A 22,584-nucleotide genomic window follows, 5' to 3' on the forward strand; every position below is an offset into this window, starting at 1 on the left:
GGTTCTGCCCCCAAACCATCGTTTCTTTGGAGGAAGGAGTTCCGACACGGGATCCATGGCTGTGTGTTCTCAGCCCCTCTTGTGCGTTGCTGCATGCTAAGTGACCAGGATTACCTTGATACCTCTTTTAGGGAAGTGACTTGAATAAGGTTGGGAAAAGGTACTTGCTTGTCTCCAGTAAGTAGTGAGCTATATTATGGGTCTGTGATAACAGATTTAGAAATTTAAGTTCCCTTTTGCTGGTTTATTTCAGTTTTCCTGTCTTTGAAGAATACTATAACTTACTAGCATTCCAGATCAGTGGGTGCTTTTTTGACTCTTACTTGGGTTTTGTCCAAGGATACAATATCTGCAGGCTTTTACCAGCAACTTGCCCTTCACCCTTCAGTTGCCCTCAAGCCTGGAAATTTTGACATGATGTTTGCTTGCCCAATCTACAGTTTCTCAAGGGCTATATTCCTTCTGTTTTAAAAAGTTGGCAGCCTGGGGCACCTGGGTGACTCAGTCGGTTAAGCATCTGCCTTTGGCTCAGGTCAGGGTCTTGGGGTGTAGGGATCGAGCCCTGCATCGGGCTCCCTGCTCAGCAAGGAGTCTGCTTCTCTCTCTCCCTCTGTGCACACACACTCTCTCTCAAATAAGTAAATAAAAATATTTAAAAAAAAAGTTGGCAGCCTACTTTTGATTCCTGCGAGGGTGAAGCCCTCAGCATTTGTACGTTGGAAGAATGCTTTGCTTCTCTCCAGAAAAAAGTCTAGATCACCAGTCATCCAGGCTAGAGCAGATCTTGTTCCCAGATGCAGTTAGTCATATTCATGTCCTGCTTTTCAGTATTGTGGCCATCAGTAGACACTTCTGCAGTGGGAGCTGGTATTTATGTCTGTGTGCAAAGGCGAGGAAAGGAAACTAAAGGCAGTGTTCATTTGGCATCCTCTAACATCCGGTCAGAAGCTCTAACTCAGAAGGAGACATGAGGGCTGCCAACGGAGAACTCCTCACATGGAGAAGGAATCAGAATTGCCATGACTCATGTCTAAGTGCTGTGGAGGTTCATCGTTAAAGCAGGGGTTGTGCCAGAGGTGCCTTTCCATTGGGGACAGCGAAGGGACATAAGTGTCACCAAGGGGAGAAACACTTCAGGCAAGAACATCTCTCTGCAAGAAAGGAACAAAGGCTGGTGTTTGGGGTGGGGGATAAGGGGGTGAAGATAAACAGACCTGAGAGTCCTCTTGAGGCTGGAGAGAGGAGGGAGGTGGCAGAATTGGCTGAGGAGTCACAGAACCTTGGCCAGGGGTAGAGATGTGGGATTGGACAGTGAGAAGTTAGTGTACGCTTTTCTGCTTGGGGAGTGTTGTCTGGGATTTTACTCTTACTGAAAGATCCCTGAGGGACCATTCTTGAATTTTTCCGACAGCAGAACTGAAAGGATTGGTCAGTTGGTCTGCTCCTCCGAGTAATTCTTACCAGATGTGGTGTCCTCGTCTGGCTGATTGAATTAGAGTGGTAATAGCCCAGCAGTTGATTCATTCAGTACATTTTTTGGACTCCCTTTTGTGAGCAGGGCACTGTGTTGGATGCTTGGGGCACGGGTGGGTGAGGAGGAGAACACATTACAGAGCCACACTAAGCAAGGCTCTTCCTGACCTCACAGAGCTGGCATCCGGCCAAGTGGTTGCAGGTCTGGGTTATGGAATCCTGGTGCTCAGCGCTGGGCAGGGAATGGTGATAGAAGGAGGACCCCGAGAGGGAGGCCTTGGTGCTTTTGAGCAGCTGGAAGAAGAGCAGGGTGAGTGCTGGGTGTTCGGCCAGCAGGCCAGTAGCAGCTGAGGCAAGAAAGGCGGGGCTCACCAGGCCCTCGGTTGCACTAATGACACTTAGAGACATGTCCTGCCTGCCTGCTTGGGCATCTTAAGTCCTTTGTGTACATTGACTCATTCAGTTCTTAAGTGACCCTATGAGGTGAGTCCTGTTCTCTGCCCTTTTTCACAGGTGGGGAAACTGAGGCACAGAGGCTAACTGGTAGTTGGTGTGCGAGCCCCAGATCCTTGTTGTTAAATATCCGTGTACTCCTTTCGCTGCAGCATTTTTTCTTGGGTCACAGCAACCTTAATGTCTTGAGGGAATGGAGCCCGATCGCAGTTTACAGATCGAATAGTTTCTGGAGGCCATCCAGCCTGGGGTCTCCCAGTGTGTCTCAGTGAACAATGAACCTCCATTTGAACCCCAAACACAACAGGAGCCTGGGAGGTTGTTCCTCGTCCTCCCTTTGTCTGAGTCCCATTTGCCCTTCACACAGTCACCAAGCCCCATCACAGCTCCCTCTATTTCTGGAAGATGTCCACCTTGCAACAACTTCCGGTCACTGCCAGATCTTACCTCTTATTGCTGCCTGAGGGATCTTAAATGTAAATCAGATTGTCCCCAGCCTGCTGAACACTTTTCAGACTTTTCAGACTTCCTTGTAACCCCCGGTCAGTGTTCATGTTTCTCAGTATGGCTTACGTGGGGGCTTGGTTACATCTGCCCGGACCCCATCCCTGGAGATGATTATTCAGTACATCAGGAGTAAGGAGCAGCCTCCGGCTTCTGAAAGCCCCTCACGTCATCCTGACCACCCAGATCCTGATCTCTGCGCTCATTCCTGGGTCCTCAGTCTGGCCACGCAGTTAGCGTCGTCCGGGGAGATTTTAAATATCGAAACATGGGTCCCTCCCTTGGCAGTTCTGATTTAATAAATCTGGTTTGATTTCCCAGGCATCTCTCCCTTCAAAGAAAAAAGAACTGCAGCCAGGATGGGTACCTGTGGATGCAGAGGGAGTGCTCCAGAGGGCAGAACAGGGGTCGGTCTTGAGGGGAAGCAGATTGATTCTGGAGTGTTTCGCCCTTGCATGTACAGATCTCCCCATCTTTGAAGAGCTACTCCTCTGTAATTATCTTCTCCTCTCCTAACCACACTTCCTGTTCCCAAGCCTTCGTGCTGGGCAAAATGCTCAAGTTCTCAGACTCTTCACAACCTGATTACCCTTCCCTGAATATGTTTATTTTTTAGTCATGCCATTTAAATTATGATACATTTAGAGATTCATTGTAGATGTGAGCCTGGTTATAGCGGGATGGATAGCTTTAATTCAGACACCGTATGTGGCTGTTGAAAATGACGTAAGATGGGGATACCTGACTCGGTAGAGCGTGTGACTCCTGATCTTGGGGTCGTGAATTCAAGCCCTATGTTGGGCAGAGAGCTTCCTTTAAAATTAACACAAAAACAGGGACACCTGGGTGGCTCAGTTGGTTAAGCGGCTGCCTTCGGCTCAGGTCATGATCTCAGTGTACTGGGATCGAGTCCCACATCCGGCTGCTTGAGCCTGCTTCTCTCTCTGTCTCTGCCTGCCATTCTGTCTGCCTGTGCTCGCTCTCACGCTCTCTCTCTCTGACAAATAAATAAATAAAACCTTTAAAAAACAAAAAACAAAAACCCATATGATCACATTGGCTTGATGTCATGATTGACTCATGTGTTACTTAAAAATCAGTGAAAACTCCTTCTCTAGCCTAATGGGTAAGACCAGGAATTCTGAAAACAGACTGTTTGGGTTAGGATTCGAGCTCCATGATGTTACTATCTGATGAGCTTGGGTGAATCACTTAAAATTCTGTACTTAGTTTCCTCCTCTGTAAAACAGGGTTAAAAATGTATTTATCTCATAGGGTTGTTGTGAAGATGAAATAAGTAACTGAAATATGTCAAGTGCTTAAAACAGTGCCTAGAACATAGTGAAGTGCTATATAAACATTAGTGATAATCATTAGTTATTTTGGCCTGCTCTTAAACCAAGGTTCATTCTTTCTGTCTTCTTTCATTTGGTTATCATTTAGTGGTTTTTGTGGGGTTTTTTGAGATTTTACTTATTTATTTGACAGATGGATCACAAGTAGGCAGAGAGAGAGAGGAGGAAGTAGGCTCCCCACTGAGCAGAGAGCCCGATGCAGAGCTCGATCCTTGAGACCTTGAGATCATGACCTGAGCTGAAGGCAGAGGCTTTAACCCACTGAGCCACCCAGGTGCCCCTCATTTAGTGTTTTTACCTTTGGTCTTTCTAGCACCTGGAGCTATCCTTAGGTGAACTGTGTATGGAGGGAGATAAACTTCATCAGAGCACCCCCCAGCCCTCCTGCTGTTCTCTCTTCCCCTTAGACACGTACACTAAATCACAGCATTACGAACTCCCTCCCTCAGGAGATAATACAAAGACTCATTGAAATGCATGTATTTTGCATGGCAGAGAAAGCTGACTTCATCATTTAACATGGTTAATCTGATGAATTAATCTGTTTCCCTGGGCATTGAGGAGATAGATGTAGCTAAGAAGTACCAGTGGAAGGAATGCTGTGGGAGGGAGGAACCATCCAGCTCCCTTAGGCACCCCGCACCACCTGTGAGAGATGCTGTATATCCATTATTACTATTTTTTTTAAGATTTTATTTTATTTTTTTGATAGACAGAGATCACAAATAGGCAGAGAGGCAGGCAGAGAGAGAGGGGGAAGCAGGCTCCCTGCTGAGGAGAGAGCCCGATGCGGGGCTCGATCCCAGGATTCTGGGATCATGACCTGAGCAGAAGGCAGAGACTTAACCCACTGAGCCACCCAGGCGCCCCCATTATTACTATTTTTTTAACTTTTACGGCAGTCTTTCAAAAGAATGATACTTCCCCATTTTAGTGAAGTCAAGTAATACCCATAAAAGAAATCACTGATAAATGGCAGGCAGGGTTTGGACCCAGGCCATCCTGTGGGATAGTCTGTCCCGTGTCCTTGGCCTCCCATCACCCTGCTTCAGTGGAGCTTGTCTGGTCGGGGGAGTGGAAGTGTCACAAAATGGGGAGGCCATGTGACGCACCAATTTGGTCTGTTCTGTGGTTTTTATCTAGAGCTCAGACCTGTTCTCAAACAGCTTTAACCATAAACTGCACACTTAGTAATTGACAAAAGCACGTTACTTGTGTTACTTTCAGTTTAGAAGCAATTATGTTTATATTGTTCCTTTAGTCTGAAATATTTGTGATCAGATATGGTGCCTGTACCAAATCAAGTATGGAGAATACATGGGTTTTTAAAAGATTTTATTTATTTATTTTGAGAGAGAGAAAGAGCATGAGCATGCAAGCACGAGCATGCAAGCACAAGCAGGAGGGGCAGAGGCACTGAGCGAGGAGCCCAGCTCAGGGCTTAGCCCCACAATCATGAGATCGTGACCTGAGCCACACAGGTGTCCCAATCATTTTTTTTAAAATGTCACTAATGCTATTAGATTTGACATAATTGGAGACTTGGTCAATTCAAAGTTCACAGAATCCTTTTGGATAGCTGGAGGAGCAGTAGATCTGAGTAGTTCTTGTAGTTTTGTTTTTAAGACCTTTTTATTGTTTTTTAAAGTAGGCTCCAGGTCTGTTGTAGAGCTCGACGTAGGGCTTGAACTCATGAGACTGAGATCAAGATCTGAACTGAGATTGAGTTGGACACTTAACGGACTGAGCCACCTAGGTGCCCCATTATTTTTAAGATCTTGATTATTCTTCATGGATCAGAGCCCTAGATCTTTTTATCCTTTCTGCTGTTCACATTCCTGGCACAATTCATTTCTTAAAGTTAACTGTGAATCTGGTAAATTTTATTCTCTATGTTTCTAGATATGGATTAGAGAACTATTAGAAGGTACTGCTAGTGGTAAGACCTTACACCATGTTAGGATTTAGAATGGAAAAAATAAGGTGCTTGGCACAAGATTCTTTAACTCTACCAAGAGTTAAAGTGAGATATGAGCAGCGAGGGATAATAGACTTTTGGGTTGAGAATGTTCCAGAGTGCCATTGAAAACTCCCCTTTCTCGGGGTACCTGGGCAGCTCAGTCAGTTAAAGTCAGTCAAAGTGTCTGCCTGACACTCTGTCATGATCTCAGGGTCCTGAGAATGAGCCCCATATCAGGCTCCCTGTTCAGTGGGGAGTCTGCTCCTCTCTCTCCCCCCCTGCTCCTGCTCTCTCTCACTCACATTCTTTCTCTCCAGGAAAATAAATAAAATCTTGAAAAACCATCCTTTCCTTTCCCTTGCTTCCCTGAACTCTACTCCCCAGTAGTTTAATACTCTGTCCATATATTCAATTTTGCCACATTAGTAGGGAACTAGAATTCATGTTCTTTTATATCTCAATATCCATTTTTACAATGAAAAGTTGGTTTCTGACTTAAAAGCAAATCCCATTACTTGTAATTAAATATATTTGAATATTACAGTAACTATAGTTGGATTGGGCACTCAACTGTTAATATTTTCTCTTCTTAGGAAATCAAAATTAGATTTATATATAAACTTCCTATTACTTAAACTAAAAGTACTATTTGGATTTGTAAGAAATAAAATTATATGTTTACTATACAAGCCTACTTTAAAAAGAGAGAGAGTGTGTGTGTGTGCTTAGGAGGGAGGGAAAGAGAGAGAATTTTAAGGAGGCTCCACACTGGGTATGATTTCACACATGGGGCTTGATCTCACAACCCTTAGATCATGACCTGAGCCAAAAGCAAGAGTCATAGGCTTAACATCTGAGCTTCTCAGTCTCCCCCAGGCATAGTTATTTTGAATTATCTTTTTCTTATTTGAAATCACAGAGTGTTAATGTCTAAGGTAATTATGAATGGTTAAATTATCAATGGTTATGGGTGCCTGGGTGCTGGGTGGCTTAGTTGGTTAAATGTCTGCCTTCAGTTTAGGTCATGATCTCTGGGTCCTGGATCTTTTAAAAAAAATTTATCCATGGTTAAATTGTTAAAAATATAGTATTTAAATATGGGCTCCCTGCTGTTCATTTCATGCAGGTTGAGTGTCTTGATCTAGCATTAATTGCATTTTAGTTTAATAATTTTTCTTCTCCCTAATTTACTTTATGGAGTTTTCAGCTACCTCAGATTATTTTAGAAGTGGTATGGGGAGGATAAACAAATTGGAGCTTGCATGTCTAAATAATTTTGTGGCCCTCGAGATTAGTAGGATTAGATTGAAAACACTAATAGAAATGAGATAGTTGTTTCAAGGGATTTGAACAAAAATATCTTCTCATAGGGGCGCCTGGGTGGCTCAGTGGGTTAAGCTGCTGCCTTCAGCTCAGGTCATGATCTCAGGGTCGTGGGATCGAGTCCCACATCGGGCTCTCTGCTCAGCAGGGAGCCTGCTTCCTCCTCTCTCTCTCTGCCTGCCTCTCTGCCTACTTGTGATCTCTGTCAAATAAGTAAATAAAAAATCTTAAAAAATATATATCTTCTCATAGAAAAGAGTTTGCTATATATTAATGTTTTTTTTTTAATTGTATTTATTAGAGAGTGCATGTGCAAGCAGAGGGGAGGGGCAGAGGGCAGAGGGAGAAGCAGACTCCCCACTGAGCAGGAAGCCCAACTAGGGGCTCCATCCCAGGACCCTAAGATCATGACCTGAGCTGAAGGTAGACATTTACCTGACTGAGCCACCCAGGTGCCCCTAAAAATATCTTCTTAAAGGGGTGCCTGGGTGGTTCAGTTGGTTAAGGGCCTAACTCTTGCTTTCCACTCAGGTCATAAAACCATGACCTCAGTCCACCTCACGCTCTGAGCTCAGTGGGGAGTCTGCTTGATGAGTCTCTCCCTCTGTCAAATAAATAAATCTTTAAAAAAAAATCTTAGGGCACCTGAATAGCTCAGTTGGTTAAGCATGTGCCTTTGACTCAGGTTATGATCTGAGGGTCCTGGGATCAAGCCCTGAGTCAGGCTCCCAGCTTAGTGGGGAGCCTGCTTCTTCCTCTCCCCCTTTTGTGTGCTTTCTCTCTCTTCTCTGTCAAATAAATAAATAAAATCTTTTTAAAAAGTACCTTCTTAAAACCACTGAGCCACCCAGGTGCCCTTGGTGCTTTACTTTTATGGAAAGTAATGTCTATAGAAATTAGTGCAAGGGTACTTCTGTTACTTCTTTGTTTGCTTTAGTCAAAAGCAAAAGGGGCTTAGTAGAGGCAATGGATAAGATACGGCTTCGTTCTATTTATAATATAGGTATTTCTAATACAAAGTATGGCTGACACCCAAAAGAATCTTGTCACAAGGTGGAACAGAAATTATCTTTAGATCACTTTCTGTTCTGGATTATATGCGCTGGGGTTTCGTCTCTCTCCTCACTTTGGCCCCTCACTCTACCACAAATCCATTAGTGCGTGGATGTGATTTACAAATCTTAATTTAAAACGAGGTTTTACGAAATGATGTAATGAATCCCTTTTGTAAGGGGTCCTGATTTGTGTTTCTTGACACGTCTCTTGGTTTCCTTAGAATGTAATACATAAATGAAAACTGCGCCTTTGGACAAACTTTACTGGTCCTTACAGTAATCAGTTCCTCATCAGACAATAGCTGTTTGAGTTATGACTTGTTGCTAAGTTATCCCCAAGGGGTTGAGAAATTCCTGTTTTGAAAAGTCCGGAAAGTCTTTGGTGACTTGCTGTTTCATTTTTATTTTTCTTTTCTCTGAAGTTGTAGAAAACAGAATCAGATTTAATATTCCCTTTATATGCTCCCATCTGCTGTCTGCTAATGTAAACTTAGCACACACCTCTGGAGAGAATTAAGCCCGGCGTGATGCCCTAAGCCAGTCTCTCTGTGGAATGAACTCATTTCTCTCTGTACCCAGAATGGCAATTGGCATTCAGATTGTACAGATCACTTTCTGTGTCCTGCGGGTCTGTGAAAATGGTTATTAAATCACAGGCTTTGCATTATTTCGTAGATAAATACTTCAGTGAGAACTTAAGTGGAGTTCTTTAGATTAACTTGTAATTTTAAAAAACAGAATTGAGATTGTGAAATAAGGTAGGCTCTTGTAAAACTTTTTCCGGTAAAACAGTGGCCACAAGCTAGTTGGCAATGGCTTTCCTAGACAGTTTGGCTGGTGATCTCCTAAGGATATACAGTTCTTATGAAGAACATTGGGCTGATTGCCTCATGGCTGTTGTTGGTTAAATATGGTTTGTAGAAAATCATCACTATAAGGCTCTTTGCTCATCTTCTCTTTGAGAATGCTGTCTGCTTTTGGCTTTAACTTGCAGTGATTTTTTTTTTTTAAAGTATAGCTATTACAGTGTTACCTACAGTGATTAGACTAAGAAGTGAAGCATAATGCCAGTCATTTTTGGTGCCTTACTTTTTTTTTTAACTCTTTTTTTTAAAGATTTTATTTATTTATTTGACAAAGAGAGATCACAAGTGCGCAGAGAGGCAGGCAGAGAGAGAGAGGGGGAAGCAGGCTCCCCGCTGAGCAGAGAGCCTTACGTGGGGCTCCATCCTAGGACCCTGGGATCATGACCTGAGCCGAAGGCAGAGTCTTAAACCACTGAGCCACCCAAGTGCCCCTGGTGCTTTACTTTTACGGAAACAAAACAAAACAAAACTAGTAACTGGTTTGTGGTTTAATAAATGACAAAATTACTGTACTACTTACTATCCCCTTTGTGTTGTCCTCCCCAACCCCCAAGCCAAAACTACAACAGCAAAAAACACTGCTGAGTTATGGACCTAGAAATGAACTAGACAGTTTTCAACAACTTGTACTTTTTTAATGGTTTGCTGAAAATGTGTATATTTGTGTGTGACCCAACGTTCACGTCCAGTTGAGCAGGTATAGTGGGGTGTCGCTTTATGGTTCTAACATGGAACTTTAGGGAGTAGATTGTGATGGCTATACATTTGTATCCAAGTTAAGGAATTAAGTAATTAGTCTGTTTTTTAAATTAACTTATAACATTGGACTTTATTATAAAAATTAGGTGTCTAGGGGCACCTGGCTGGCTCAGTTGGTGGAACATGTGACTCTTGATCTTGGGGTTGTGAATTCAGTCCCCACATTGCAGGTAGAGAGTGTACTTTATTTTTTTTTTTAAAGATTTTATTTATTTATTTGACAGAGATTACAAGCAGGCAGAGAGGCAGACGGGGTGGGGGGAAGCAGGCTCCCCTCTAAGCAGAGAACCTGATGTGGGGCTTCGATCCCAGGACCCTGGGATCATGACCCAAGCTGAAGGCAGACGCCCAATCCACTGAGCCACCCCGGCATCTTGGCCTTTCATTTCTTATCGAGGGTGATACCCACCGTGGTTATAATGCCTCAGCTACTGCTTTTGTTCCAGCCAGTGCTTAGTATACATGTACCATGGCCCAAGCAGCATCTGTCCTACAGCAGGTTGGTCTTGGGGGTAGTGAGGACAGGGGCAACAGCAAAGGTGTGGTAGCTGAAAATGTTTGGGAGATGCCTAAGAGGAAGGAAAACATTGTTTAAAAAAAATTAAATCAGTGCCAAGCACCACCTCTGGTGTCGTCAGAAGGTTCAGTTTATTTATGGAAACATATTGGCCTGATGGGGTCAATTACTTCATTCTGATATTCTCATTTCTTGGCTTTATTGAACTTTTCTTCTTTTAAGAAGTTATTTATTTATTTATTTATTTGAGAGAGAGGGTCCTCCTGAGCAGGGGGAGGGGCAGAGGGAGAAGCAGGTTCCCCGCTGAGCAGGGAGCCTGATGCGGGTCTCCATCCAAGGACCCTGGGATCATGACCAGAGTTGAAGGCAGACACTTAACCGACTGAGCCACCTAGGCGTCCCTCAACTGAGAGCTTTTTTTTAAATATAATTTTTAAATTTTTTAATAAACATATAATGTATTTTTAGCCCCAGGGGTACAGGTCTGTGAATCGCCAGGTTTACACGCTTCACAGCACTCACCATAGCACATACCCTCCCCAATGTCCATAACCCCACCCCCCTTCTCGCAACCCCCATCCCCCCAGCAACCCTCAGTTTGTTTTGTGAGATTAAGAGCCTGTTAATAGGGACGCCTGGGTGGCTCAGTCCCACATAGGGCTCCTTGCTCCGCAGGGAGCCTTCTTCTCCCTCTGACTCTGCCTGCCACTCTCTGCCTGTGCTCACTCTCGCTCTCGCTCTCTCTGACAAATAAATAAATAAAATCTTAAAAAAAAAAAAAAAGAGCCTGTTAATGGTTTGTCTCCCTCCCAATCCCATCTTGTTTCATTTATTCTTTTCCCACTCCCTAAACCCCCCATGTTGCATCTCCACTTCCTCATATCAGGGAGATCATATGATCGTTGTCTTTCTCTGACTGACTTATTTTGCTAAGCATAATACCCTCTAGTTCCATCCACGTCGTTGCAAATGGCAAGATTTCAATTTTTGATGGCTGCATAGTATTCCATTTGTGTGTGTGTGTGTACACGCACACCACATCTTCTTTATCCATTCATCTGTTGATGGACATCTAGGTTCTTTCCATAGTTTGGCTATTGTGGACATCACTGCTATAAACATTAGGGTGCACATGCCCCTTCGGATCACTACATTTGTATCTTTAGGGTAAATACCCAGTAGTGCAGTTGCTGGGTCGCAGGGTAGCTCTATTTTCAGCTTTTTGAGGAACCTCCATACTGCTTTCCAGAGTGGCTGCACCAGCTTGCATTCCCATCAGCAGTGTAGGAGGGTTTCCCTTTCTCCGCATCCTTGCCAGCATCTGTCATTTCCTGACTTGTTAATTTTAGCCATTCTGACTGGTGTGAAGTGGTATCTCATTGTGGTTTTGATTTGTATTTCCCTGATGCCGAGTGATGTGGAGCACTTTTTCATGTGTCTGTTGGCCATCTGGATGTCTTCTTTGCAGAAATGTCTGTTCATGTCCTCTGCCCATTTCTTGATTGGATTATTTGTTCTTTGGGTGTTGTTTGCTAAGCTCTTTATAGATTTTGGATACTAGCCCTTTATCTGATATGTAGTTTGCAAATATCCTCTCCCATTCTGTCAGTTGTCTTCTGGTTTTGTTAACTGTTTCCTTCGCTGTGCAAAAGCTTTTGATCTTGATGAAATCCCAATAGTTCATTTTTGCCCTTGCTTCCCCTGCCTTTGGCGATGTTCCTAGGAAGAAGTTGCTGCCACTGAGATCGAAGAGATTGCTGCCTATGTTAACTGAGGACTTTTTTCAAAACAAAATTACTCTTCATTGACTTGGAGAATCTCAGGCAGGTCCTTGCTTATACTTTTAAGCCTGTATTCTTGGAATTAGCTTTGTTTTCCCTAAACACTCACATCCCCCCACATTTTGGTCTGACTTTATGCAACATACTTTACTAACTTCTTCAGAAATATCTCAACAGCCATGAGAGGTGGGAATGATGATCTCTGTTTTATAGACGAGGGAGTGGAAATCTGAAAGTTCTTTTTCAACTTCACACACTGTCTGCTAGATAACAGATTCTGGAACTTGGCTGATGCCACGCCCACAATGGCATCCCAGTGCAGGAGAAGCTGTGATGTGCTTCCAGAGGCAGAGACTGGGGAGGTGTCTGTATTACTGTAAACTGGGAGAAACACAGAGGATCCTATGCAAAGCATCTTTTATCCCTAATCACGGACCCTATGCCTGTGTTGGGTAGATGGGGTGTTCCTAGGTGGTTTGCTCCTCCTAAGGCTTGCAGTGACCCTGTGGATGCTTTGGTTTACAGTTGGGACCCCTGATTGCCACAGGATGGCCCAATGGAATCAGCTACAGCAGCTCGATACACGGTACCTGGAGCAGCTTCATCAGCTGTATAGCGACAGCTTCCCGATGGAGCTGCGGCAGTTTCTGGCTGCTTGGATCGAGAGTCAGGATTGGTAAGTCCTTCCTGAGAAACTCCCCAGAGTGTCGGGTTTGGGTTTGGGTTTGAGTCAAGAGACCTAACCTGTTCTAGCTTAACTCTGTGCTATTTCATCAGAAAACTTAAGGGTGTAGGTGATGGGGTGAAAGCGATCAGGAGAATAAAGACGGACTCTCCGTCTTGCAAAATGTGTTCTATGTTAGAAGTGTGTGCAGGCAGCCGTCTCTTGGCATCTGGGACAGCAGCCTGCTTGGTGGTAGATGTTTTGAAGGCTGATTTGGATCTTGTCTCCTTGGGGAGAGCCTCTGTGTGTTCTGACACTCCAGGGATGTGCTACAAATATATTTTATCTCAAGGACAGTTCTCCCATGGGTAGAGATTTGGGTATGTAATTCTGATTCCCCTTTAATTAAAAGAAGGCGACACAGAGTTAAGAGAAACAGATTAATTCATAGAGATGATGGCCCAGAATTCCAAGGACTGTTTCCTTCATTTTTTTTCTCCTTCTTTTTTAGAGAGAGAGAGTAGAGGAAAGGGCAGAGGGAGAGGGACGGAGAGAATCTTTCTTTTTTTTTTTTTTTTTTAAGATTTTATTTATTTATTTGTCAGAGAGAGAGAGCCCACAAACAGGCAGAGGCGGAGAGAAAAGCAGGCTCCCTGCCAAACAAGGAGCCCTATGTGGGACTCGATCCCAGGACCCCAGGATCATGACCCGAGCCAAAGGCATTGGCATCGGCTTAACCAGCTGAGCCACCCAGGTGTCCTGACAGAGAGAATCTTAAGCAGGTTCCATGATGCTGGGATCATGACCCCAGCCGACCAAGAGTTGAATGCGTAACCGACTGAGCCATGCAAGCACTGTTTTTTCCTTCATGTTAATGTGTTCAGATCTACCTACTGATTTTCATTTAATTCAGGACTATGACCTAGTTTTTCTAGAATTTGAAGAGGGTCCAGGAAGGTGAGTCAGAGATGATGGAGATGGGCCATCCTGATCTGGGTTTGCTTATTTGTTACTAATAATGTGACTGCAGAGCTGACTGAGAGAGAATTTTAAAAAGCAAAACAGCGTATCTGTCCACTTCACTTGAGTATTTTTTTTAAGATTTTTAAAAAATCTATTTATTTGTCAGAGAGAGAGCACAAGTAGGCAGAGCAGCAGGCAGAGGGAGAAAGAGAAGCAGGCTCCCCACTGAGCAGGGAGCCTGATGCAGGCCTCGATTCCAGGACTCTGGGATCATGACCTGAGCCGAAGGCAGCTGTTCAGCCAACTAAGCCACCCAGGCGCCCCCACTTGAGTATTTCATAAGTATAGACTATGGCAGTGGCTAATAGTGTCTGGAATAATTTTTTTTTTTTTTAAAGATTTTATTTATTTATCTGACAGAGAGAAATCACAAGTAGTCGGAGAGGCAGGCAGAGAGAGAGAGAGAGAGGAGGAAGTGGGCTCCCTGCTGAGCAGAGAGCCCCATGCGGGACTCGATCCCAGGACTCTGAGATCATGACCCGAGCCAAAGGCAGCGGCTTAACGCACTGAGCCACCCAGGCGCCCTGGAATAATTTTTAATAATCTTTGAATTCATGATATTTCTTGCAGTTGAGCAAGGTGAATCTAAAGTGAGGAGTGGGTTAAAGTATCAAGTTTGGTTTTTTTTCCCCACCTTTCCCAAGTTTGTTTTTTTTCCACCTTGATGGTGATTTGTCTGCATGCACGCATGCACACTTATGGTGTGTGTGTGTGTATGCGGATGTGTGTTGGTTTCAGAACCGTTGTATCCTTCTTCCTTTTCCTAGGGCATATGCGGCCAGCAAGGAATCACATGCGACTTTGGTGTTTCATAATCTCCTGGGTGAGATTGACCAGCAATACAGCCGTTTCCTGCAGGAGTCAAATGTTCTCTATCAGCACAATCTGCGGAGAATCAAGCAGTTCCTTCAGGTGGGATGCGAAACTGACCCCGCAGAGTAGGCTGTTAGCTTTCTGTCCAGGAAGTATTTCTTTCCTCATTTGCCTAGGTAATGGGATCCTATCTTGTACTTTAAATCAAAGGAGAAATTACTAGCTCTTCCTCAAACCTCTGTATACCCAACCTTGGGCATCATTATCTGAAATACACTTCTTTTGTCCGCTGGAGACATAATTGTTACAGTAATCATCTTACATTAGTACATCTTAATGACATGATCAGAGCTAGTGGTTTCATAGGAAAATGACTTTTTTTTTTTTTTTTTTTGGGAAGAGAGGAAGTGGTGGAAGGGGCAGAAGGAGGGAGAAAGAATCTTAAGCAGGCTCCACACCCAGGGTGAGCCCCACTCGGGACTGATATCATGACCCTGAGATCATGACCTGAGCCAAAATCAAGAGTCAGACGCCCAACTGACTGAGCCACCCAGACACCCCAGATGATTTATTTTTAAATGTTAAGTATTTTAAAATCTGTAATCAGAACTCTTGGACCAGGTCTGTCACCTCCATAGGACACCAAGATAACATATTGTGCAAAGACTCAGTATGCCCTCAGCCACAGAAGGACAGCTCACTGTGACGGTCTTTTTTCTGTTCTCCCCTTCATCTCCCACTGGTGGAAGCCAGGCTCTGAGGGCCTCATTTTATTGTTTCATGTAGTAGGTGTAATATTCTGTGTCCACAACTCCTTGGTCTACTGCTACTTTTCATTCTTTGTCTCCCCCGTTATAGAGCAGATATCTGGAGAAGCCAATGGAAATTGCCCGAATCGTGGCCCGGTGCCTGTGGGAAGAGTCCCGTCTGCTCCAGACCGCAGCCACTGCAGCCCAGGTGAGACGGGGGAAGAAACAAAGCACCACTGAAGATGCGCTTCCCTTCTTGTGTGCAGAGATGGGCTCCCTCTCACACAGTCATAACAGTGTGCAAAGACCTCCATGGGAAAAGTGGATGCGTGGGGTTTTTCTTTTCTTCTTTCCTTTTTTTTTTTTTAATTAAAGATTTTATTTATTTATTTGACAGACAGAGATCACAAGTAGGCAGAGAGACAGGCAGAGAGCGAGGGGGAAACAGGCTCCCCACTGAGCAGAGAGCCGGATGTGGGGCTTGATCCCAGGATCCTGGGATCATGACATGGGTTGAAGGCCGAGACTTAACCACCTGAGCCACCCAGGGGCCCCACTTAGGGTTTTTCTTACAAACAATGAAAAGTTGTTTTTTTTTCTTTTTTTAAAGATTTTATTTATTTATTTGACAGAGCGAGATCAGAAGTAGGCAGAGAGGCAGGCAGAGAGGAGGAGGAAGCAGGCTCCCTGCTGAGCAGAGAGCCCGATGTGGGACTCGATCCCAGGGCCCTGAGATCATGACCTGAGCCGAAGGCAGCAGCTTAACCCACTGAGCCACCCAGGCGCCCCAAGTTGTTTTTTTTCTTGAGTGCATAATGCACTGTCTTTTTTAAAAAAATTAAAATTTGACACAATAGTATAAGGAAGAAAGTTGTTTTTTTAAAGATTTTATTTGTTTATTTGAGAGAGAGAGAGTGAGAGGGGATCCCGCTCAGAGGGAGAAGCAGACTTCCCGTGGAGCCAGGAACTTGACACGGGACTGGATCCCAGGGCTCAAGGACCTGAGGGGAAGGTAGTCGCTCAACCAACTGAGCCACCCAGGCACCCTAAGGAAGAAAGTTTTACAAAAATCTGAAATGTCCCTCCCTCTCTTTATTATCTCTTCCCAGGAGACCAATGTGAATAGTCTGGTGTATATCCTTCAGTACCTTTCTTCAGGCTCATACAAACTACAGAAAATAAACACACGCACAGTATATTTAAATGAGTTTACTTCTCTGTATCTTGCCTTTTTCATTTAATATTACATTATGTAAAAATGTTGGAAAGCTGGAAACAAAACTGTCATTGTTTATAGATAGATAGGTCTTCCTATAAGATCCAAGAGAAATAATTAAAAAAAAAAAGCCATTGGCATTAACAAGAGTTTAGAAAGATGACTGCATTCAAGGTAAGTATTTTAAGAATCTTATATAATAGCTACAGTAACCTGTTAGAAAATGTCAGGAAAGAAAAGATCTGATTCATAATAGTAGAAACCATTGTATATAATATGCATGTATTATTGGTAAATATGATAAAATGACTGGAAGTTTATATATTGACTCATCACAGTAGTTGGTTATAGGAGGTTTTTTTTTAACTTTCTCTGAGGGGGTTTTATTTTCTTTATTATAATCAGAGACTTTTTTTTCTTCCCTGACCCCACTTTTTACTATTTATTTAGTTTTAAAGATTTTATTTATTTATTTGACAGAGAGAGAGATAGTGAGAGTGGGAACACAAGCAGGGGGAGCTGAAGAGGGAGAAGCAGGCTTCCCACTGAGCAGGGAGCTGGATGCTGGGCTTGATCCCAGGACCCTGGGTTCCTGTCCTGGGCCAAAGTCAGACAAGCACCCCTGGCCCCACTTCTTTAAAAAAAAAAATTGTGCTAAAATACCCACAACATGAAACTTACAATCTGAATCTTTCTTTTTTTTTTTTTTAAGATTTTATTTATTTATTTGAGAGAGAGAATGAGTCGGGGGAGGGAGTGGCAGAGGGAGAGAAGAAGCAGACTCCCTGCTGAGCAGGGAGCCTGATGCAGGGCTCGATCCGAGGACCTTGGGATCATGACCTGATCCAAAGGCTGACGCTAAACCGACCGAACCACCCAAGCCCTCATCTGATATATTTTCAGGTGTACACTTCATAGTGTTGGAGTTCAGTTACATCGTTGTGCAGCCATCTCCAGAACTCTTTTCATCTTACAAAACTAAAATCTAGACCCATGAAACAACAGTTCTTCGTTCCCATCTCACCGCAGCCCCTGGCAACTACCACTTTCCTTTCTGTCTCTGTGAATTTGGGACCTCATAGAAGTGGACTCCTACCCTGTATTTTTGTGCCTGGGTCACTTTCCTTACCATAATGCCTTACTGTTCATCCTTGTAACATGTCTCAGGATTTGCTGTCTTTTAGAAGCTGAATGATGTTCCGCTGTATATAGACCACATTTTGTTTATACATTCATCTGTTGAGGGACACTTGGATGGCTTCTGCCTTTTGGCTATTGTGAATAATGCTGCTGTGAACAGAAGTGTACAGTTTTTTCTCTTACAAGACAAAAATGTAGCAGGAACAGAATAAAAAGGACATCTAAGTCTAACTGAGGGAGTTGGGGAAGGTATCACAGAGAGAGAGAGAGATGTGTTTGAGCCAAGACTTAAGGCTGATGGCAAGTACACGAGGCTGATGAGGAGAGAGCACTCCAGGCAGAGAGAAGATCGTGTTCAGACAGGGAAGCATGAACGCATGTATTGTTGGGAGGAGCTGTGGAAAATTCCGCATCTGGTTGGATAAGGAACGGTCAAGGGCCGTATTGTGAATCTCTTTAGTCAGTCATGCCCAGCAGCTGGGCTTTGGAAGAGCAGTTTATCACAAGGGTTCAAGGGCCAGGCTGCCAGGTTTGAGCCTCGTAGCTCTGCCCCTTGCTGGATAACCTCAGGCTGTGGGAATGTGCCTCCATGGGAATGGTCATCATACCTCACTTCATAGAATTACATTGACTCGTGCCTGTAAGTGCTTAGAGCCTGACACATATGTGCAAAGTAAACATGAACTGCTCCCTGCTACTGCTGTCACAATCATAGTCATCATCGTCGCGGTCACCACTACTGTAAGAAATGAGAACCCACTGAGGAACCCAGAGCAGAGCACTGATGTGCTCAGATACACATGAGGGGGGCTGATAACAGTCACTGTTTGAGACACCAGAGACAGTCCAGCTTGCAAAGAGGCACTCCTCCTTGCATCACAGGAGTTCTCTGTTGTGGAGAACCTTTATGTGTTCATCCTGTCCGGTAAGATAAAAATACTCGATTTAAGCCAATTTGGGTAGAGGCTCCCAAATTGATCACAAAAGGCAAGGGAACAGTGGGTTCCCTGCGGATGTTCCCAATCTTACAGATCTGGGGTTGGCAAACAGTGCCTGTGGCCTTCGTCCAACCTGCCATGCCTGTTTTTAAATAAATGAAATTTTGGGGAACACAGCCACACCCGTTTATATACACGTTGTCTCTGGTTGCTTTCATGCTGCGGGGCCAGAGCTGAGTCTTGACAGCAGAGACTGGATGACCCAGAAAGCCAAAAATATGTACCACAGCCTTTATAAGGGAAAGTTTGCCACAGTTGACCTAGAACTACAAATTGGATACTTGATGTCTTAATGCAGGCCTTCTATAAGTTTCTCTTTTTACATCATCTGGCATGTTCTTAAGTGTCTTTTATGGATAGAGCACCAGAAGCTAGGAAGACGAGTAGTTGTGAGCCCTTCCAGGCAGGGCTCTCAGTCTAGTTGGGATGATAGGTATACAAACACTCAAAGCGAGAGAAATGTAGAGGAAGATGTGAGTAATTTTGCCTACAGAAGTTGAATAAGGTTTTAAAGGAGAGCAGACAGTTGCACTGAGTTTGAAGGTGAAGTTCAGGTGTCCTTGGGTGGAAGCGCATGCCAGCCTGAGCCGATGGTGTGTGGGGAGCATGCTGTGTGTGGGGAAGAGTGGGTAGTTTGGGGTGACTGAAACACAGGCAGGGTCGGCTTCCCTTGTCATCAGATTGCATTGGTGTGTGCTCGGTGGAGATGTATGTCTATACCTGGAAGCAGAGGGAGCCGGTAGGTTTTACACTGGTCCTGGAGGTGGGCTTCTGTGCGTGGCAATGAACCATATCTGTTTCCCTTTAAGTGCAGTACCAATTTAGAAATAGACAGGGCAGTCCAAAACAGTAAACTGTCAGCTGTATTGTTGATAAAACAAGACTGGAAAATGTGGTTTGGGCAGGTAACCATTGGGGATTTCTGATGCCTGCCACTGTGTTTGATCTGGGGGTGGTTTGCAGGACAGTATGTCCCTAGATATCCTTATGGACCCACTGAACACAGAGTGAGAGGCCCCTAGAATGGCTTCTACAAACCAGGCCCCTGCTCCTGCCTCGTGTGTGCCCCAGGAAGGCAGAGGTGGAAGAGAGAGGCACCAGCTAAAGTGCTGGGTTCTTCGAAGATCTGTGTGTGCAGTCTTTCTCCTAATCTCACCAATCAGATGAGTCACTCTCACTGTGAAGAGAATAAATAGGGGTGGTGGTTGCCTTCCCTGAACTCATGGAAGTTGGTGTTCTGTGGGCTTGGATGGGGACTGTTGGAAAGGGAGAGAGTGGGTCCCTGTAGGACTGGCAAGTTTGGGTCTACTTTGGAGACGCCTGGTAGCAGTATAGAGGACAGATTGGAAATGAGAGACTAGAGGCAAAGAGATCAGTAGTTGGAGCTTGAGCTGAGCCAGTGGAACTAGAGATCTGTATGTGAGATTATGGAGCCCAGAGCCAGGAGGATTTGGTGACTCAGTGTGAAATCTGTCTTTGAGACGGAGATGTTCTAATTTGGAAAACTGGGACTAGGATGTCTTTCCTCAGTCCCATACCAATATGTACTGTCTTGAACACTGCAGCTTTTTTTTTTTTTCTTTTAAGATTTATTTAGGGACATTTGGGCAGCTCATTTGGTTAAGTGTTGCTTTTGGCCCTGGTCATGATCCCAGGGTCCTGGGATCGAGCCCCATGTTAGGCTCCTTGTTCAGCGGGAAGTCTGCTTCTCCTTTTTCTGCCCCTTCTCCCTGCTTGTGTTCTCTCTCTTGCCCTCGAGTAAATAAATAAAATCTTTAAAAAATAAAAAAGATTTATTTGAGGGCAAGAGAGAGTAAGCACTTAAGCAGGGGGAGGGACAGAGAGAGAGGGAAAGAATCTCTAGCACATTCCCCATTAAGCACAGACCCTAACGTGGGGCTCGATCCCACGACCCCAAGATCATGACCTGAGCTGAAATCAGGAGATGGTTGCTTAACAGACTGAACCACCCAGGCACCCTTATGTGGTCTTTTTGGGGGGTCAGGTATCTTACTCATTTTTTAGCAAGTTTTTATTGATTTACTCATTTTAAGTAATCTCTGTACCCAGCATGGGGCTGGAAACCATGACCCTGAGGTCGAGAGTCACAAGCTCCTTCACCTAAGGCAGCCACGTGCCCTAGATATCCTACTACTTTGACGAAATATACCATGTTCACGTTTCATGTGCTATTTGACCTTTTCAGGGTACGTCCCGTGAGGTATTCTCTCTTAATAATGCATTTCTCCCCTGGGACAGTGGTTTTTTCTTTGTTTTAGGGTGTTTTTTTGTTTGTTTGTTTGTTTTGTTTTTAAGATTTTATTTATCCCTTTCACAGACAGAGATCACAAGTCAGACAGAGATCCCAAGTAGGCAGAGAGGCAGGCAGAGAGAGAGGGGAAAGCAGGCTCCCCGCTGAGCAGAGAGCCCAATGCGGGGCTCCATCCCTGGACCCTGGGATCATGACCCGAGCCGAAGGCAGAGGCTTTAACCCACTGAGCCACCCAGGCGCCCCTGGATGGTGGTTTTTCATTACACCACCAAAATGTGTCGGATACCAACTACACTAAGTGGGCATCCAAGATCTGCTGTCATAATTGTTCTGATTTTTTTTAAAAAGTTTGTTTTTTTTCATTCGAGAGAGAGCAGTGGGAACATGAGACAGCACATGAGAGCACGAGCCAAGGCGAGGGGCAGCAGGAGAGGGAGAAGTCGGTTTCCCACTGAGCAGGGAGCCAAACAGGGGACTCAGTCCCAGGACCCTGGGCTCATGACCTGAGCTGAAGGCAGACACTTAACCAACTGAACCACCCAGGCACCCCGGTTCTGAATTTTTTTTTTTTTTTAACATACTTAACTTAGAATGAGGTTTTTGAAGGTAGGGACCATGTCTTAGCTCAATGTGTGGTTCCGTAGTCCAACAGAGAGTGGCTTTAGAGTTGGCCTGAGGTCAAGGCAAGGACACGGGCCAAACTTCGGGGTAGTGTCCTTGCACCATGCTGATGACGCCCAGCTTGCGGCCAGTATCCCTTCCCCTCCCAGTGGCAGCAGCACCTCAGCCAAACAGGAAGGGTGGTGGGTGCGATGGCACTGGACAGCTCCCCGTAGTTCCTGTGTTCATGTGTGTGTTGATATCTTTTTCTGACAGCAAGGGGGCCAGGCCAACCACCCTACAGCCGCCGTGGTGACAGAGAAGCAGCAGATGCTAGAGCAGCACCTACAAGATGTTCGGAAGCGAGTTCAGGTGAAGCAAGTCGTGGGCAGGAAGCCTTTCCTGGGGGACATTGCCTGTGGGTCCTGCGTGTGTCTTGTTTGAGGTTTTGGCTTCATTTTAATTCTCAGAAACTTTCCTTTCCCTCTTCCCAGGAAACTCTTGTTCACTTCTGCCTTTTTGTTTTGTTTTGGTGTGTTTTGTGTGTTGGTTTTAAACAGGATCTAGAACAGAAAATGAAAGTGGTTGAGAATCTCCAGGATGACTTTGATTTCAACTACAAAACCCTCAAGAGTCAAGGAGGCAAGTGACAGTTAGAGACATTACAATCTGCTGGAGAAAGTGCGTCTGTTACTTGAGTCCTGGGACTCGTGTATCGGGTGCCTGCTCAGACTTGGTGGCCGGGATGGAGGTGGTGCACAGAGGGGCTCTGGTGCTTCTGGGAGGGTTAAGGACACAAGTATTCCATCGAATCAAGGGGGTTTTCCTTCATCCACAGACATGCAGGATCTGAATGGAAACAACCAGTCAGTGACCAGGCAGAAGATGCAGCAGCTGGAGCAGATGCTCACGGCGCTGGACCAGATGCGACGGGTAAGAGCTCAGACCACCTTCCCTGTCTGCACCATCCCCCCCGACCTGGGCGGTCATGGCACTTCCTGGCAGAACTTGCCTGGTTTCTAATGAGTTCCTTCTCTGGAATTGACTAAAGAGTGTGGTTAGA

The 22,584-nt window shown here is 44.8% G+C and overlaps 1 protein-coding gene across 1 annotated transcript in view; it reads left to right on the forward strand.

Annotated features, from left to right (window-relative positions):
* The window catches only part of STAT3 (signal transducer and activator of transcription 3), a 69,961-nt gene that overhangs the window by 28,272 nt on the left and 19,105 nt on the right, over positions 1-22,584 (forward strand). The window contains exons 2-7 of the mRNA XM_059380217.1: positions 12,572-12,722; positions 14,501-14,645; positions 15,405-15,503; positions 21,798-21,893; positions 22,082-22,163; positions 22,360-22,454. Coding sequence (XP_059236200.1) covers positions 12,595-12,722; positions 14,501-14,645; positions 15,405-15,503; positions 21,798-21,893; positions 22,082-22,163; positions 22,360-22,454 — 645 coding nt within the window. The 5' untranslated portion in view covers positions 12,572-12,594. The remainder of the gene's footprint in view (positions 1-12,571; positions 12,723-14,500; positions 14,646-15,404; positions 15,504-21,797; positions 21,894-22,081; positions 22,164-22,359; positions 22,455-22,584) is intronic.

This window comes from Mustela nigripes, chromosome 16, assembly GCF_022355385.1.
Source record: "Mustela nigripes isolate SB6536 chromosome 16, MUSNIG.SB6536, whole genome shotgun sequence".
Taxonomy (NCBI): domain Eukaryota; kingdom Metazoa; phylum Chordata; class Mammalia; order Carnivora; family Mustelidae; genus Mustela; species Mustela nigripes.